General features: G+C 43.0%; 1 protein-coding gene across 3 annotated transcripts in view; it reads right to left on the reverse strand.

Moving 5' to 3' along the window:
* LOC129771931 (ecdysone-inducible protein E75) overlaps positions 1-18181 on the reverse strand; it is a 222003-nt gene that overhangs the window by 7235 nt on the left and 196587 nt on the right. For all 3 annotated transcript variants that reach the window (XM_055776077.1, XM_055776079.1, XM_055776078.1), the window contains one exon: positions 3200-3435. In XM_055776077.1, the coding sequence (XP_055632052.1) occupies positions 3200-3435 (236 nt within the window). The remainder of the gene's footprint in view (positions 1-3199; positions 3436-18181) is intronic.

The raw sequence follows: 18181 nt of genomic DNA on the forward strand, positions 1-18181 counted from the left end.
TTAGGATTGTTCAAAATACGCTCATATAGCTTTCAAGCTCATGTTTTAGCGCAATCTTGCTGCTCCGGTGTTTGTTTGGCTACTTTTTGCTTTTTATAGATCTTTAGACCATGTCTCTGTTTAATCCCAACACTGGTTTTGAACTTCTTGACCAGATCACGTATAAATGCAGACCTGTTCTTCTGAATATAATTTACAACTTTTCGATCCAATTCGGGATTACTTGATCCGGGGTTTCGTCTACTTCTGCTGAGATCCTTGAAAGAACACTCATTATTGAACTTTGCGACGTTCAGTTTAACACTTTCTGGTCAAACTTCGAATTTTTTTCTATTTTGTGGTATGTAACACCATTTTCGGTGCACCAATTGTGCAGTATTTTTCATTTTAGTTTCCGCAATCTGTGACATTTCGGAAACAACTTTATGACCGCAACTAAATGACTTGTATTTCGAAGTTCGACATATAAACAAAGCGTGCTCTGATTACACGACAGAAAAGTTCACCCGTTTGTGTGTAATAACGTGTTAAATGTTTAAGACTACTTTTCGATACACCCCTTAGGCACGACTGCCATTGATGATGCGTCTCCGGTTGTCAGTCATTACCATCGAGCCTAGGTAGATAAATTGATCTACTACCTCGAACTCATCGTCTTCAATCCACGAACTACTGCCTCAGCGGGCCCTTGTCGTGCTCAAATCCGGAAGCCAGCATATATTTGGTTTTACATGCATTAATTCTCAGTCCAACTCTCTCTACTTCGTACCTAAGTCTAATGTTATGTCCAGCTACCGTCTCAAGTGTTCTGCTGATGATGTTCATGTTATCAGCGAAGCAGATTAATTGACTGGATCTGTTGAAAAGCGTTCCATGCTCATCTCATAGCTCCCACTAGCGCAATGTTGAATGACAGACAAAACAGCCCATCACATTGCGGAGTCACTCTGCAAGTCTGGAATATCCCGACAATCCACCTGAGATTCACGAACAGCACTGTATTCTATCAATCGTAGCCTTAATCAGTCTTGTCAGCTTCCCAGGGAAGCTGTTTTCGTTGATGATTCTCTATAGCTCGTCTCGTGTTATTGAATCATATGCGGATTTAACGCTGATGAATAGATGGTGCGTAGGGGCTCCACTCGCATTTGTGCTCACGGCATTTCTGGGGGATCTGCTATAAGGTGAAGATTCGGTTAGTAGTAGACCGACCTTCGATGAACCTGGTCTGATAACTTCCCACGAATCTGTTCGTTAATGGCGATAGATGATTTAGGGAAGCAGCATTCAGGACGGTGTTAGCACGAAAGTTTTTACAGTCAATCTAGTTTCTCGTCTTTCTAACTCAACCTTTCCTCTCCTCTGGTAGTTGTTCTGTTTCCCAGATTCTGACAATCAGTCGATTTGTTGATCTTCAGCTATTTGATGGCATTCTGAACATCTTCTATCGTCGGGGGTGAAACGTCTTTTTTTTACTGCACCAACGTTATTGCTTCCGGCGTTATCTTGCTCGTCTGGTATTTATCGAAGTGTTGTCTCCACCTTTCGGTCGCTTCACAATCGTTCGTCGAGATACTTCCTTTCTAGTGAAATTATATTGCATTAATATAGGTCTAACTATTTTGATACAGTTACTAATTCGCCAGCAAAGCTAGAGTTTGGAAGTAAATTAATCATCAATTCGTAAAATAATCGTTTGAGTACCCAAAAATAATGCCCAAATATTTCGGAAAGTCGGAGATCTTGGACCGGAACAGGTGTGATTTGAATTCATGGTCACTTCGTCATATGATTGTTTTTGAAAAAGACCGAAAATGCGCTCAACGGGCTTCGAAAGGGGTCAAATTTCTCGTTTACCCAGCCACTCGCAATCGAGGGCAGTGAAATTCCACGAGACAAATGATAAATTGATGCGATGATTTCTCTGCCGTGGTTTGGTAATTTCACAGTTTGACTTTCTTTGCTGCTCGAAAATACAACCACTAAAGGTCGATCCAAATCAACGGCTTAGCGGTATTTGTCAATGGGAGATCCTCGTCGTCCGGTGTCCTTTGTTTTCAGCTGTCTCTTCCTTCGGCCACGCGCAGCGTAATTGACAAATTGTGCGACATTCAATCGCGATCAATCGATCGCGTTCGACCGATCATGAACCTGGACGCCACGAGGTTCCCCCGGTCTATTCTCACCCCTTGGTTTCGAGTTCAACTTAAACTCTCAAAACCTCAGTCTGACATTTAGTGGATGAGGGGGAAAAAATCAGACGGCGTCACTCACTCCAACCATTCTCAATACCGATATTCACGTATACATGTGTATGAGGCAGCGTTCGCAGCAACGTGTTTTTAAATTAATAGGCAGCGTCAGCATCCATTCGAACATGCATTTCAAGGCCCTATAACCGTATATTCTAGCAGTAGCTATTTATTTCCGCATTATTCGTCTGGCAAGGTGTTGCGCGTTTCGCCTCTCATATATTTTTTTTTACTGCTGCCCCATGATTATGGCAAATAGCTAGCAAATCGTAGCAAAGCAAGCGCTGGCGGCAGCGGCGAGTGAGCGCTCGGAGAGCACGTGGAGCCGCCGCCGTCGACATCGACATCGAAGCGCGCGCACTCATCATCACCTCGTAAAGTATTCGCGTATTGCACGGCTTATTTTGCTTGCTTGCTTACTTCCGTACCCGCGCGCAACGATCTCGCTCACCACCACTCTCTCGTTTCTCCACTCGTTCTGCCTTGCCTTGTGCCTTGTGCTGAGAAGTTTGTTCGCCTAGTTCTTGTTTTACTTTTTTTGTGTGTTCGCCACTTCACTGCCGCGCTGTACTCTTCCCGTCTTCAAGGTCAATGCCGACTGGTAGTTATTCTACTACCACTACTACTACTACTATTACTGGGCAAATACGGTGTGGTCAGCGGCCTGAAAGATATGGATAAGCGTTGCTCGGTTGTAGTTGTGAGCGTGCGTTGTTCTGATTGCAAAATATGGCGAAGTTGTGAATGCGAGCGATGACCTTGAAAAAGTTTTTTTTTCTCTTCCGATGACCGATGTGACGACGGCTGCTTGGTGACAAGACAGGGTTTTTTTTCGGAGGGCTATCGCCTTACTGATTAGTTCTAATAATGCGATACAACATTATTATCACACGAGTTCAAATGTTAAAAGGCAGTTTGTTTTTCGTTCGCAAAGAATCGATACTCACCAAAGTAGGCATAGAGTAGGTCGGGCAGTCGCGAGCCCGCTGTCGCATGGCGCCGACTTTTTCTTGGGTAAATTCGCACGTTTCCATATGTGCCCGCAAAACGGCCGCCAGCAGGCGTGGCTGATCGTCCAGTTCGGTGGCCAGTGCCCGCTGGTTCCCTCGGTTCTGGGTGCTTTGCTGCATGGCCGCCAGAATGCGGGCCTTTTCGCGCTTCGGCACCCGACCAAACCTGACGGCTGTAAAGAGAGTAAATGAAAAAAAAAAACTCGTTAGCGATACTTCAACGGACGTTGGGACGTTTCTATCTGAGCGATGACCCACTTCCTCAGCGCATACACACACACACACACACACACACACACACACACACACACACACACACACACACGAAAAAAAACTATCGAATATCAAAGTCAAGCGTGATGACCCCATCCGAATGCAGTAGACCATGACCACGACCATAACGTGACTCACTGGAAAACAGCGCGTTTTCGGTGGCCACCGGAGAACCACCGACAGTGAAAGGGTTAACCCTGTTCTCGTTTTGTGTTTCTGTCGTTCTTCAACTTCACTTCGGATCGGCGGAAGTGTCCTCGAGAACAAACACAACACATCCACACCACCGATTCATTCAATGGTACAAATTTGTGAATGCTCGCTTTTGGCCGCTCTCGGGGTGGCTATGAAGGATACGCAATGGCCTTCTATTGAACTAGCGTGTGTGTGTGTGTGTGTGTGTGTGTGTGTGTGTGTGTGCAGTCTGCTTATTCCTCAGCCATGGTTTGTCGCAGCACCTCTGATTCGCAAACAAAAAAGAAAACAAAACACAAACAAAGGCGACAAGACGATGAGGTCGACTTTGGCATCGTTTTCTCGGTGCGTTATAACCAATTTAAGTCATTCAGTTCCGTGTCATTCGCGAGAAGCGAAAGCCTACTATGACCTACTAAACGAGCAAGCGCGCGCTCGCGCCCATTCGCTCTCCTTTCCACTCCGTCTGCTTGATGCTGTGCGCAAGGCTGTGCTGACTCTGTTGGCTACAAGAGTCGTCCGCCGTGAGGAGGTTGAACGACCCCCAAACAATCAGCATTGGTGCGCGGCGGATCTACTCCCGAAAAAAAAAGGCCGATAACACACTTAGCCTTAACGAGGCTCTTTTCACCCCAAACGGGGGGGAATTAAATCGCGTTTCATCACGTGCAGTGAGATGAGACGAGGCGATAGACTCGTTCGTCGTGGTTTCAAAATTCACTTTTATTTATCCTCTTTTCGTCTTGAAGCAGAGCGACCGCTCGGTGGAGAACGGGTGCAAGTGGAAAGTGAAAAGCTGCCTCTGCTACTACTAGCCCAAAATAAACCAGCCAACCAGGCCAGCTCGAGCTCGAGGCGCCCCCTCGCAGCGGCGGCGGACCCAAGTGGAGGTGGATATTGAGGAAGGACGCAGCGCGGAGATAAATAAAAGAAAAGTGTGTTACTTTCACGCGCGCCGCGCAGCTGATTTGCGCGCGCACGGTGGCGAGGGGGAGGAGTTCGCGATGCGAGAAATCGAAAAGAAATGCACGAATAATGAAACAAGGTAGACGACGGCGACGACGACGACCAATCGACTACGCGCCGCTGTGGAAGAGTTCAAATTTGGAACTCTCGACGCACACCCCGGGCGCGATGGACGCTTCGATGATGGAACAAACAGCGCGCGGCGCGAGAGAAATGGGGGTATGCGCTTAATGGAGAAATTATAAACAGTGCCCCGAGAAGTAGGCACTGTTATTTTGGGGATCCCAATTTCGATCCACAGTGCTCCGTGATGCGGGTCCGTGGGTTCCGCCAGTTTTTCACACGGCGAACCAGGCAGGCTGCTATGCATGTAATGAAACGAAGGCGAGAGTTATGCGTTTCCTCGTTTCACTTTCGTCTACGAGGCCGCACGGCGATAGCATGCATAGTAGTAGGCTAAGCGTGAGAAACGCAAAAGACACAATTCGAGCAGCGGAGGAAAGTGATATTGACTCATTGGAATGGGGTGAATATGGTGCGGGAAAGAACTTTTATCCGAAAAAAAAAAAAGGAATGATTCAAACTTTCCCCCCCGAAATTTTATGCGTTATAGGATTTATTTTTTTTTTTCGCAAAGACCGCTTTCCCTCTCCCAATACTATCCGGTCGTTTGTTCTCTGAATGCGGCACCGAAAATGCTCTCATTCGCTCACCCGGCGAAAAGTACAACCACCGCCTGCTGCCTTGACAGAGACTGAAGAATCAAGGTCAAAGATCACAATTATGCACACAAACACACGCACACACTTTCCACAGCGAAAAGGTCAAGTGCCGGGGTGAGGATGGGGGCACTTGGAAGTAGAGAAGTACAAACGCCTACTCGGATTTGCTCATCCCCCGGGCGGGAAGAAGCTTTTGTTATCGGTGAAATGATGGCGAAATGATATCGATGAGTGGATAGAAATTATATATATATATATATATATATTTATATTCCTCCGAATCAACCTACGTGCGTTGTGATAGGAGACAACTCCCTTCAGGATGCCTTTCAATATTGGTAATTCTTCGCTCATTTTTTCTTCCTTGAATTTGTGTTTGCTTGTGCTTCCGCTTGCAATTGGAACTTTTTCTTTGGTACAATTTTCACTGTGCTATTTAGTAATTATTTCCTATATATATATATATACTTCTTGTTTTGCGTTTTTTTTTCTCACTAGTGCACACTTAACAGACTTGTGTTGTCGTCAATTTTGTGCTTTTCATATTGTTTCACTTGAAAATTGATTTTCACCGTCGCCACCGCCGTAAACGTCGAATTGCGTTTCCAATTGCGATCCATCCAGTGCGAAGGAGAGGAGGCGCTGGGGGAATTTATGCGGTACACTCTCTAGCCGCAGTAACCCATGCCAACCAACCAGCCAGCACACTTTCACTAGCTGCTGCCGCTGCAAAGCCTACTTGTTTCAACTGCTCTGCTTTTCCCTCGTGCACACACTCTCTCTTCACGGGGTTTGTGTATTTTCACTATGTGAGAGTGGCTGTGGCAGCGGCTTCTTCTCTAGTGGCTTGTTTTCATTTGCTAACTCACTACTAATCACAGTATGCTTAGGGACACGTTTTCCCTTTATTTTGCTTTTCCCCCGCGACAACGGAACACGATGCGATATCGTACAGGTTGCTTCGAGCGCAGGAACTTATCTAGAACAAACACTAGCAGCACACACGCACAAATGACACCACACTTCCTCCTCAACTCAACTATAATGAAGTATTTTTTGGCTCCGAAATTTGTACCCTTGAGAATCTATCACTTCCTATTGTCCTCGCGACGCAAGCGAGAGATCGATTTCTGGTGGTCGATCGCGCGGCGATCGTGATCACGTTTCTACGAGCAAAAGCGCGTCGTACACTTGTATCCAGCGGAGCGACGATTGAAATGCGACCGCCGACACCAACGAACTAACTGTAAAGCTCTGTGACTTGCCTTGCCGAGCACCAAAAGAGCCCTCGTATCGATACTCACTCCGGATCACTCACTCGCACACACACACGCACAAACACACCAAACATTCGAAACATGGTTCACTCGCGAGTTACGATATCAACATGCGGAGAATAAAAGCAGCCGAAAGCCGGAATCCATCAAACATGGCTGAAATTCGGCGCCTCAAGCGGCAGTTTAACTAATGGAGACTGCTTACGGCCCTGAAACGGCGCAAATGGTTGACCCTGAGCGAACAAGCGATGCCGTCGAGTGCCGAATTCTTGGGACATAGAACCCTCGCCACAGCGGGACACTCACCGCACACACACACACACACACACACACATTGCAAGCACAACGACGGTGGTGACGATGATGGCGTGCGCACACATTTTTGCGCATCTGGAGTCTCCGTGCGGCGGCAGCGAAGAGCTGCCACAGTTGGCCTTGAACTTATCCGAATTGAATGTTACCACCGGGTATAGCTATGTACACACACACACACACACTTCTCCCATCTCTCCTCTTCTGCGCCCCGCTATCCTATCGTTCCTTGACCGTGTGCTTTGCTGCTGCTGCTGTGGAGTGGTTTATTTTTGTACATACGACGCGCATACATACAACTCCCACACCCACACCCGGCAGCGGTGGGTTGTTGTTACCTTGTTCTTGACACTGTGCTAATGCTTTCCTGCCATCGCCCTATCTCTCTACCGCGCTAAACAAATCGATTATCCGATCGTAGCTTATTTCGGATGTTATCGGGTGGTGATAACCTCGAGCATAAAAAAAGATATGTAATTGGCGATCATTATCTTCTGATCCCAACCAGCTCGCGTGTGAGCAATCATACAACAATAGCAGCAGCAGCAGCAGCAGCAGCAGTCGGAATTGATACACATCTGACGGAACAAAATCATTCTATCGCAATAACCTCGCGCCTCGGAAGAATGAACGCAAACCGAATTGATGGGGAGCGATGGACGGTGGTCGTAGGTGGGGGGTGGGAGGTAAGAGCGAAAAAAAGCGCTGTCCTTGACTCGTGATAACCTTGATTCACCCCCTATATTTATTTCATATTTGCGCTCGCCGCCTGCTGCTGCTCTCTTCTATGTATCGAAACAACAAACGTCAGCGTCTGAAACACGGGGGAAAGAGCACACGATATGATGGTGTTATTGCACTCGCGAGCATGAGTTCAAGCAGCGAGTGCAAGCATCTGTGTGCGTGTGTGTTGACTCCAACGATGGTGAGCGCTGCACTCAGCTAAGATAGCGCCATCGAGAAGCTCTGTTGCGTGTTTCGCTGTTTGCAGCAATCGAGGCAAACTTGAAAGCAGCCGCAGCGAGCTTACGTCAGCTCGGCATGTTCGCTCCGTAAGCACGGGTAAGCTTTCGAGCAGTTTTACGGGGAAGCTTTCCCACGGCTCAAATTGTGCTGCCATGTGTGTGTGTGTGTGTGTGCGTGCGTGCAAAAAGGTCGCTCATTCGGGCTCGATTGGTTGAACTTTTGCTTCCATCGCGAAGTAGAACATTCTACTCCGTTGAACCCTAGGCTCTCTGGTTGCTCGATGTGGGGTTCGTTGACTGCTGACTATGCCGGGCACCGTGGCAACGCTGATGGCTGCGCTGAGTGGGGGTGCGGAGGCTTTTGTGGGTTAATGTGTGTGGAGTGAATAATTTCTATGCTGTTTCAACTGCAAATCCGGGTGGGGGAAAAAGGTTCTTGACTTTTTTCGTTTTTCCATGTTTTATTGTTGAAATGAAGGCGCTACTGGAATGAAGCGGAAATACACTCGAAGATAGCCATGATTTTTCTAGAACTCTTCGCGCTGGTCGCGGATTACTTTGTAGTAAAATGCATTTGGAAGAAAATGAGGCTAAAGATAGCAAGTTTCCACGAAGTGCTTATCGCTTCGACAGCTGTAAATTCGCGAAAAAAGCCCAAATATATTATATGACAATGGAATGCCCAACCATACCGTTGTTCTGCGGACATCGACCTCTGCCGAATCCGTTAACCTAATTTCGTCTGTGTGTAAACACAAAGACATGTTTTCGATATTTTCACACTTTTATCACTGCTGGCAATTGGCAGCACATAATATTACATGATTAAGCTTTGTTCGGTACACACACACACACACACACACACACACGACATACGTGTTAAAAACATTCAATCTGGCGTGTCTCTTCTCCCGGCCCCGCGTCTGAATCTGGATGGTTGTTGTTAATATGGCGATTACGACACAACGTGTCTCATACGTTTTATATAGCTGCGCTGCCCAATCGCCGCGCGCCGAATATCCAATTGCAGCCGCCGCCGCCGAGCCGAGAAGTGAGAGTGAGAGTGACGGTTCCGGTTCGAGCTATGGGTGGGAAAAGTGGCCCACTTTTCGGTGTGTCTTCCATTGCAGCAAAAACAACGACTCGCAGTACGTATCATCACATGGTATCCGAATTTGGAAAGTGTCCAACTTTTAAATCACTCCCCGCGCGTTTGTGCACTCGAAGCTAACGGCAGAGACAGTGGAGAGGGTCGAAGTGAAATTGTGTCTATGACCCCGTCGACGACGTTTCACTACACAACATTCAAATCTGTCCGCTTTCCGCTTCTGTTTGGTCCGATGGTGGTGGGGCGGTGGGTCTGTGTAAAAATGCCATCAACCGCCAAAGAGTTCAGTCACCCGATGCCGCCGCGCCGGTTTTCGAAACGAAATCGAAACTGAAAAACACTTTCACCAGCCACAACAGCAACTGCGGTGGAGCTCGTGCTCTACGCCACCGCGCTGAGAGGTCCGGATTCGTAAATTTCGTTCGGGGTATCGTAAAATACCAATAACAATAATAATAATAACAATAACAACAACAACAGCGATGGAGACGAAGACGGGGCGCGTAACAATGAAGAAAAGTGCGCTAATTGGGAAGGAAAGTGAGGGTCTGTTTTCACAATCGCGCGAGCTCTTCGGCGGAGTAATAGTAGACGATCGTGAGATGTTTGTTCGTTCCAATTAATTAGCGCCCCGAGAAAGGGAAGGTGATCTTCAAATCGCCCTGGGAACGTGCTTCGATTTATGCTGTTTTTTTTTCGCGATGCTCTGAATGTAATGTCGTGTCATAGAAATGGTGAAATGTGGTGGGTAAATTTCTATCACGTTTTTAGAGTGGATTAATCATTGGAAATTCCAACGTAAGCTGTCGAAGAAAATAATGCAATGCCTACTGCGAGCAATTCTATAGAAATGAACAGGAGCATCCAGTCGGAATCGTACACTAAAGTTAATATGTTCATTAGAAAATTCATTCGACAAACGGCATTTTTTGTAAATGGTTCAGAAAATATACGGTAATGGGATGGTATACAAATTGTTAAACGAAGGCAAAGAAATGAAATCATTTTGCAAATATCATCTGACTCAGTAAATGAATACTGAATAAATAAAACAGGATTTTCAAATGAGCCTATTTTTTAAAATTAAAAAAAAAACAATTATGTATACACACATAAAAAATAAATTCGATTGTTCGACGGAAAACGGGGAGGATCAAAATCAATGTTCGAAACGCTTGTGGTACATTTAGGGTATGTTCGTAAATTTATTTGAAAAAAGGGGGTAAAAATATCGTTTCTTTGAGCGCTGGGAAAGTTGTACACGTAAGTGCTCTCTAAAAGACGGTACAACACTGGCGGGACAATTTTCCCGGAAACTATACGGTCGACTCAGCTGAAATTTGTCTGCAATACTTAGAAATTTATTTTCTAACACGTAGCATAGAGATTTTTCAAAATTAAAAAAAAAATCAAAATAACTTGTCTTGGAAGGCGCTCACGTTCCGATAGGAAGTTTTGACGTCTAAACGTAGTTACCAACTGGCGTCGTTTATTAACACTTAGTTGCGTTTTCTCCCGACAAATAAAACGCATTGAATGTATACTGAGTGGCAAGCTCTAGAATACGCGTGACCACAGTGCAAGTCGGAAGAAATTTCATTGACGACAAATCTCTCGACCAGAACGGGAACCCCCGGGATATACCTAAGCAAATATCGAAAAATCTCTTCAACACAACATTTTTGAAGGTTATAAACAACATGAAAATAGAGGCAATCCGCTCAATGAAAGTTGATAAACGCTCATCTTATTTCCTAACAAGAATAAGACAACTATTGAGTGTTTTGGTCGAAAAATTATTCAAGATTACCATAGCATGGATTCCCTCTCATTGCTCGATTCCGGGGAATGAGAAAGCGGACTCGCTAGCTAAGGTGGGCGCTTCAGAAGGCACACTTTTTGAAAGGCAAATTGCTTATAACGAATTTTTTCACATTCCTCGTCAGGACACACTCGTTAGTTGGCAGCGCATGTGGAGTGAAGATGAGTTCGGTCGTTGGTTACACACGATTATCCCTAAGGTTTCGACGAAAGCTTGATTTAAGGGATTGAATGTCGGTCGTGATTTCATTCGCGTGATATCTCGGCTTATGTCCAATCACTACAACCTAAACGCGCATCTCTATCGCATTGGGCTCGCAGCAAACAATCTTTGTGATTGTGGCGTTGGCTACCACGACATCGAGCATATTGTCTGGTCGTGTATCCGGTTCCATGCTGCTCGCTCTCAGCTCTCTAGAGCACTGAGAGCAAAAGGCAGACAATCGGATATCCCCGTCCGGGATATCTTAGGTAGCCGGGATCCTGATCTTCTGCTTCATCTATACCTGTTCCTCAGAAACGCCGATGTCAACGTTTAATGATGTTTCCTTCGTTGTGTCCCTGTTTCATATCCCTCCTATCCGATCTATAAACTTTTACTTAGTCGCGGCAATACATACACACACTCTTTACAGATGCACGGGCCGAAGGTTGTGCAGTCCACTGATCATTCAACAAGAGCCAAAGGTTGTACCGCTCATGACAACTCTACACGAGCTGATGATTGCGCCGGCTAGTGACCATTCTATCCTGGATTCCTCGAGTCGAGAAAGACGCACCACGCTAGATATGGGGTACAGACTAGGGGGGCGTTGCTGATTAATGGTCAGCTGCCCCCCAACAGGAAGTATCCCGTGTCGGGCACAGGTACAGATCATTGAAGACAGCAACATCACAATTACGAAAACACTTGTAATACTAACCTCGAGCCAACCGCGAGTAATCGGTTACACATTACTAACATAGTTATAAGGCAAACATTGTCGAAATATTGAACTCCCGGCCCCGTCAGGTTGACGCCATATGAGCCTTAATAAAAATATATATTTTGGATAAAAAAAAACATGAAAATGCAAAAATTAAATTTTTTTTTTCGATTTTCCAGGTCGATTTTCCATTTGGTGGAAGTCGGCAGACAAATCCAGTTATCAATGCCTCTGCGGCAATAATAACTGGCAGTGAAAGAAGGAACTTTTTGAAACTTTGTTTCTAATAACCCAGAGTAAAGTTATGCATGATCCGTAATTTTTAAAAATTGATGAACACTCAAATAGTTTGGTCGTTTGAAACTAATCTATGCTGTTTTGTTTTGATATATTGAAGCCGAATTAGTAAAATGTTATTAAAAATGAAATAAAATGATACAATTTCTGAAAAAAAAAATGTATGTGCGAGAAGTTTTAGAGTTATAACATATTGTAAAGCTGTTGATAATTGTACAACACAATATTTCTATTATTCTTGAGTAGATTCGGGAGTCAGAGTAGAATATACACTGGAGTCGCTATTTACGCGGGGGATACGTGCCGCGAAAATTTCAAAATTCGTGTAAAAATCTAACAAACAGTGAATTATTAGTTTAAAATGCAACCTATATTCTAACAATTTATTAACTGGTTTCTGGCATACTACAATCAAATACTATACTATAGGAATTTCACCGTCTCAACGTAGCATTTTGCGTCATTTCTATAAGGACTTAGTTGAGATTTCTATGCCAAATAACACACCTCGAATGCATTTTGAGTGGTAAGAATTAAAACACGCGTGACCACAGTGCAAGCCGGAGCAAATTTCTTTGATGATAAATCCCCCGACCAGAACGGGAATCGAAGCCGAACTTCCGGCATGATAATGTGTGACGCTAATCACTCGGCCACGGGAGCACTTAGAGTGAAAGAGCAGTTCAAGTATTTTTTGTCAGCTGTTTTTTTATGTTATAATTTATAATCATCAAGGGAAAGTCAATAAATAAAGGATCTAATTTAATTGTATATTTTTAGCCGCGTGAGTAGAAATGTTGAATTTTTGAGTAAGCCTTGTTGCAATTGTATTGTATTCATAGTATAGTTCTCTTATAAACTGAGGAGGCGCTATGGTGTAGTGGTAGCATGGAATGTTTTTTTTTTGTCAATTAGGGATGTCTTTGAGGATGACGCACTTCATTAGTTACCATATTGTATCTTGAACATAAAAGACAAATGTCTTAAGTTTGTGAGAATAAATGATAATAATAATAATAATAATAATCCGTTCCCCTCATGCTAAAGATCACGAGTTCAATTTCTACTCTCAACTTTCTTCCGAATTGGAAATAAGTGTCGAACCTGCCAAAAGTGTTGTAAAACAGAAAAAAAACATGAATAACAGTTATGTTTTCGAAACAGTAAATCAATTGAAAGAAAAAATAAAGAAGCGTCTCTTGCCTTTTTTTAAGAATCACAAAGATCTAAATTCATTTTGAACTAATCTAGTGTCCTGCCAATACGCTCGAAACGTGTTTTATTTATTTATCCTCGTCTTCGATTTAAAATCGTACAGACTGAAACTTAAATTATGCAATTATCAAGGAAATCATTGCCCGAAGCGCGGGTTTTAACGAGAGACTACACATTTCACACCGCATTAAAATTAAATTTTATTTTTTGCACTGCGTCGGTTGTAACACAATCATACGGAGAGTGTTTGTGTATGAGAGAATCACACGTAGGCAGTGTCAATTCCATGCGTTTTCAATGTTAGATGATGGTGGTGGAACAAATCTAGAATTCCATGTGACTGCAGTGTATGTCATCTGTGTATCTAGCAGATACTGAGAAACAAGGATAAACATCTCAACATATTACACGCTTCTGTTTTGTTCTCGCGAGAATAGGAATGAATAATTAATCAAACATCTTAGCTGTTTCCCCATAAGAACGCAAAACATCGGCCCTTTTAGGGCAAGACTTTCTACTAACACTAGTCATTTTGACTGCTTTCCTATTTCAATTAGAAAAAAAATATGACACAATTTCTTAAAAAGCTGTGACTTCTTGTACAACTTATTGAGAAACGTATTAATAAGTTGTACAACAAATCACAATTTTTTGACAAATTGTGTCATAATGTGTCATCATTATTTTTCCAATTGAAATTGAAAAGCAGTCAAAATGACTTGCATGGGCAATCTAGTGTTAAAAAGTTAGTTCAAAAATATCGATGCATTCTAAAATAATGCTCGAAGTAATGAGAAACGAATTGATTGAAATAACTCTGTAGTCCTACTTCAACAATGCGGTTGTGTCCTGGACATCATCTACAGTATTTTTTTCCTTTTCGTATGATGATTAACAAATTTTAATCATGCTTAATTTTGTTATTCATTAAAAAAAAAGGTTGACCCAAAAAATTGCTTTGATTTTGGTCAAATCTTGGATATTGTTTCCTATTAAAAAAAAATCAGACAGGCGTTTTTTTTTAATTTGCCCCTAGGAACATAATTCAGAATTGGGGTGGCCTGAAAACTTCGCTATTTTGCCAATACGAAATACGCCAATACCGCTCAACGAATTTATGTGCAAGCCATGCTTAAGTGACAACCAGATTAAGCGCAAACGAAATATATTCGAATAGAATTCTCTGAAAAAAATTAATAACATTTGGGGGTACGTCTATTTTTCAACGAAAACTTCAGAAACTTCGACAAAAAATAGTGGAACAGAGTGCGAAGTCGAAATTTTTTAGTGTTTTTTTTAAAACGTTGTGACTTCGTGAAGAACCAATGCACATCATTTAATCTTCAAGATTGAAATTTTGGAATATTGTACGAACACATTTTTATTTTAGTGTGTGTAGTGGACAAAAATATTGGGAAGAAATAAAAATCGGTTTATTTCTATTTTTCGAATACACAATTTATCAAACAGCTTTTATTTGATTCCTAGAACGTTTCTGTAAGACCTTTTAATACAGAGATAATCAAATTAAGAAAGATAGAAGTTAGGCGTCAATGAATAAATTGTAGAGCGGTTGAAGAACTTCAATTTAGTTGATAGAAGCAGTCTAGTTTAATATAAATTTTTGGGATAAAATTAATAATAACACATTAAAAATTATTAGCTTTTAAGTTTTTCACTTCCAAAATGTTATTAAAATCCACTAATTTAGTTGTTCCACTACTATATCCTGTACTAAATTTTCTCATCTTTCAAATGAAAGCATCAGAATCGTCTTCCGTAGCATAATTTTTAATGTAGAGCTAGTTTGAGGCAACAGAGTCTGAAACAAAAAAAAATTCTATAACTCTGTCATTGTTGAAATTCGAACATATGCGTATGAGGATTTTTTTTTCATCAAATATGATCGTCTATCACCTCCTGAGATAATCTGGATAAATTTTTTTTTTCATCTGAGAAAGGTGTTTTCTGACTTTAAAGGGGATGAATCAAAAATCAAATTCTTCTTTTATTTTCAAAAATCGAAAAATACATTAAAAAAAATAAACAAAAAAATTTTTTTTTCGATTCGATTATATACAGTGAAAAGAAATCAAAAACTGTATATAATCGAGTCCGCGCTGTATATGAATTATTTTTTAAGCACTACTTCTACACCAGATATTTTAAATTTAAGATATAATATGAAAGTAAAAAAATCTCATTTTTAAAATTTTATATTTTGCTCTGCAAAATAAAAAAAAAATTGTCAACCCATATTAGGTCAAGCGTTCGAAAAATCGAACAGCAACTTTGAACATTTTCATGGTTTTGGCATCGAATAATGTTAAGTAAATGAGTTTAGTTTATAAGCTGCCACTATTAATTTCATTCAGTTTAAAAAAAAATGTTTTACAACTTATTCGTTAATAGGTTAATAAACTGCCATTGATGAAGAATAGTATAACGCCATAAAAAAATTAATATCTTATAATGATGTTGTAAAAAGCCGCTTTGTATAGCAGGCCATCTTCGATATAACGAACATTTCACTTTCAAAAATTGTGTGTTGTATCGAATTCTACGTTATATTGAAGCGTAATAAAGAACACAGAAACGTAGCTTATATTATTTTATTGTGTTGCTGTTTAGGTGAGGATAATGAATAAATTCAACTAGAAGAGCCAGCCTTCCTCATGATGTTTCCTTTCGTACTGTTGATTAAAGATTGATTCATTTAGAATCCGGAATCACAACACCAGTTGTATTTCGGGATTGATTAAAGGACAACATGGTTTAGTATCAAAATACAGATAATTTATTGTTCTTTCAGAAAAAAAACCGAAGGAAACGACTTGGGAATCGATACGAGTTTTGATTGGGGATATTCTCGATACGATAATCACTTTTCCTAATTAGTTTTTCCTTCGGCGAAACCAGTAAAAACCAAAAAGCTTATTTATTTTGACCCTGCGTATGCAGAGCATGGGGCCCCGGCTTATCACCCCCACCCTGCCCCGGTAATCTATGCCGAAAGGTCACTGAAACTTGTAATGTCCGGAAAAGAACTAAAGCAGCCACTCGAATACGCTCTAATTAACATCATGAGCACCTTCCCACCCACTTTATTCGGTCACACAATCTCGTCCCACTGATTATCATTAGCATAAGTATCATCATCATCATTACCGTGGGGTTCTCCTTGCTGCCCTGGTCTGGCGTAACGACGACGCTGCTAGCAAATGAGCGCAATTCGCCATGAATATTCCTTCCTCGAGATAAGCCTGTGTGACGTCGTCGTGTATTATACACAATAGCGCGCGCTCACACACACGCTCATTGACCTACAATTGCCGAGCTAGGTGAATAACCTTTGCAGCAGCGGCAGCAGCAGGCACAGAAACGTTCTCTCCACCACAAACTCTGCGTCGAAGACGGCGGCAGTGGCAGCAGCAGCACCCAGCGAGGTGGAATGAAAAGTGAAAACGACCGTCATCCGTCGTTCGTCGACGCACAGAAGTCTGCTGCGCGCGCGACCGGGGGAATAGGCAAACCATTCGGTAAGTTCGTTAACCTCCGGATTTCTATCTCTCGCGTGCTCTCTGCCCGGGGCATTTTTGGGATCTCTCTCTCTCTCTCACGGTCGGTCGGTGAACGACCCCCGGTGGAAATCGCAAATGGCTCCCCGAGAGCCCAAACCAGTAGAGAAGTCAACCTTTTTGTCACCCCACCATCGCACAAAAAAAAAAAAAAAAAATCACGGAAAACGAAAGCTGATAAATTTGGTTCAAAAAACCGCAAAAAGCCCCCCGCTCAAGTGAAAGTTTATTTTCTGGGCAAACGAAACAATTGAGATCTAGTAAGCTGTGATGCGAACAAAAAAAAATGGATGCTTCATCGAAGTACCCATTGTTCGCCTATTTCGCAAAAGAGCAACTACGGTAACGGATGATGATGATGATGATGATGGGTGGCACCTAAAGTGACAAAGGAAATGTGATACACGAAAGCGCCGTCTGTCCGATGACGCATTGTGGCGTCTCGCGTTCGCATGGGGATTTTTTGCACACTCAGTTTCTTAACCTATTAAAACGAAATTGGTAGCGAAGAAACAAACACACCACACGAGTAAAAAAAAAAAAGCGATCTGGGGAGAGGTATCACACCCGAAATGGGAACGCTCGGCGCGGTGAGTGTGCAGAGATAAGAGCCGCGAGCTGCGAGGCAGCAGCGGCGCACAGCACATGTGTGTGCTGGTTTCAATTTTTGAGGTCATTTCCCGTCCAAAATAAGAAGTCGATCAGAGCGGGCAGTGGCAGCGTATCGAAACCCAATTTTGGGACCGTTCAGGACCACGTTTCGCAAGAGCATCAACACTCCCCGCTGTTAGAAGTCTAATCAGAAACTGATTGGCACACTCGCAGCATCACAATATGGTGCTGGTGATGCACAAGAGCATTTGCATGCATGCTGAAAAAAAGTCTGTGAAGGTAAACGTCAAGCAACAGCGCGCGTACAGTGGGAAAGGAAGGGCGCACACACCACCAGCAGCAGCAATGTATAATCGTCTTTTTCATGAATTGTAAAACAAGTGAACGACCGTGCATGACCGAATTAAGAGTCAACGACATTGCGCGCAAATCCATACACACACACACGTACACTACCATTAAACGAGCAGGCAAAGGCTGTCTTGTTCCCTCATTTGCAATCCTGCCTTGCAGGCGGCTGTTGCTCGGTCTCGCTCGGTCCTCGACCCGGAGAGTTTTATGTAAGCAACAGTGAGCGCCCGCTCATTTGGGTGGTGTGAGTGCCTTGAATCTGCTACTACCATCATACACTTTCGAAAGTCAGCCAGCCAGC

This window comes from Toxorhynchites rutilus, chromosome 2 (assembly GCF_029784135.1).
Source record: "Toxorhynchites rutilus septentrionalis strain SRP chromosome 2, ASM2978413v1, whole genome shotgun sequence".
Classification (NCBI taxonomy): Eukaryota; Metazoa; Arthropoda; class Insecta; order Diptera; family Culicidae; genus Toxorhynchites; species Toxorhynchites rutilus.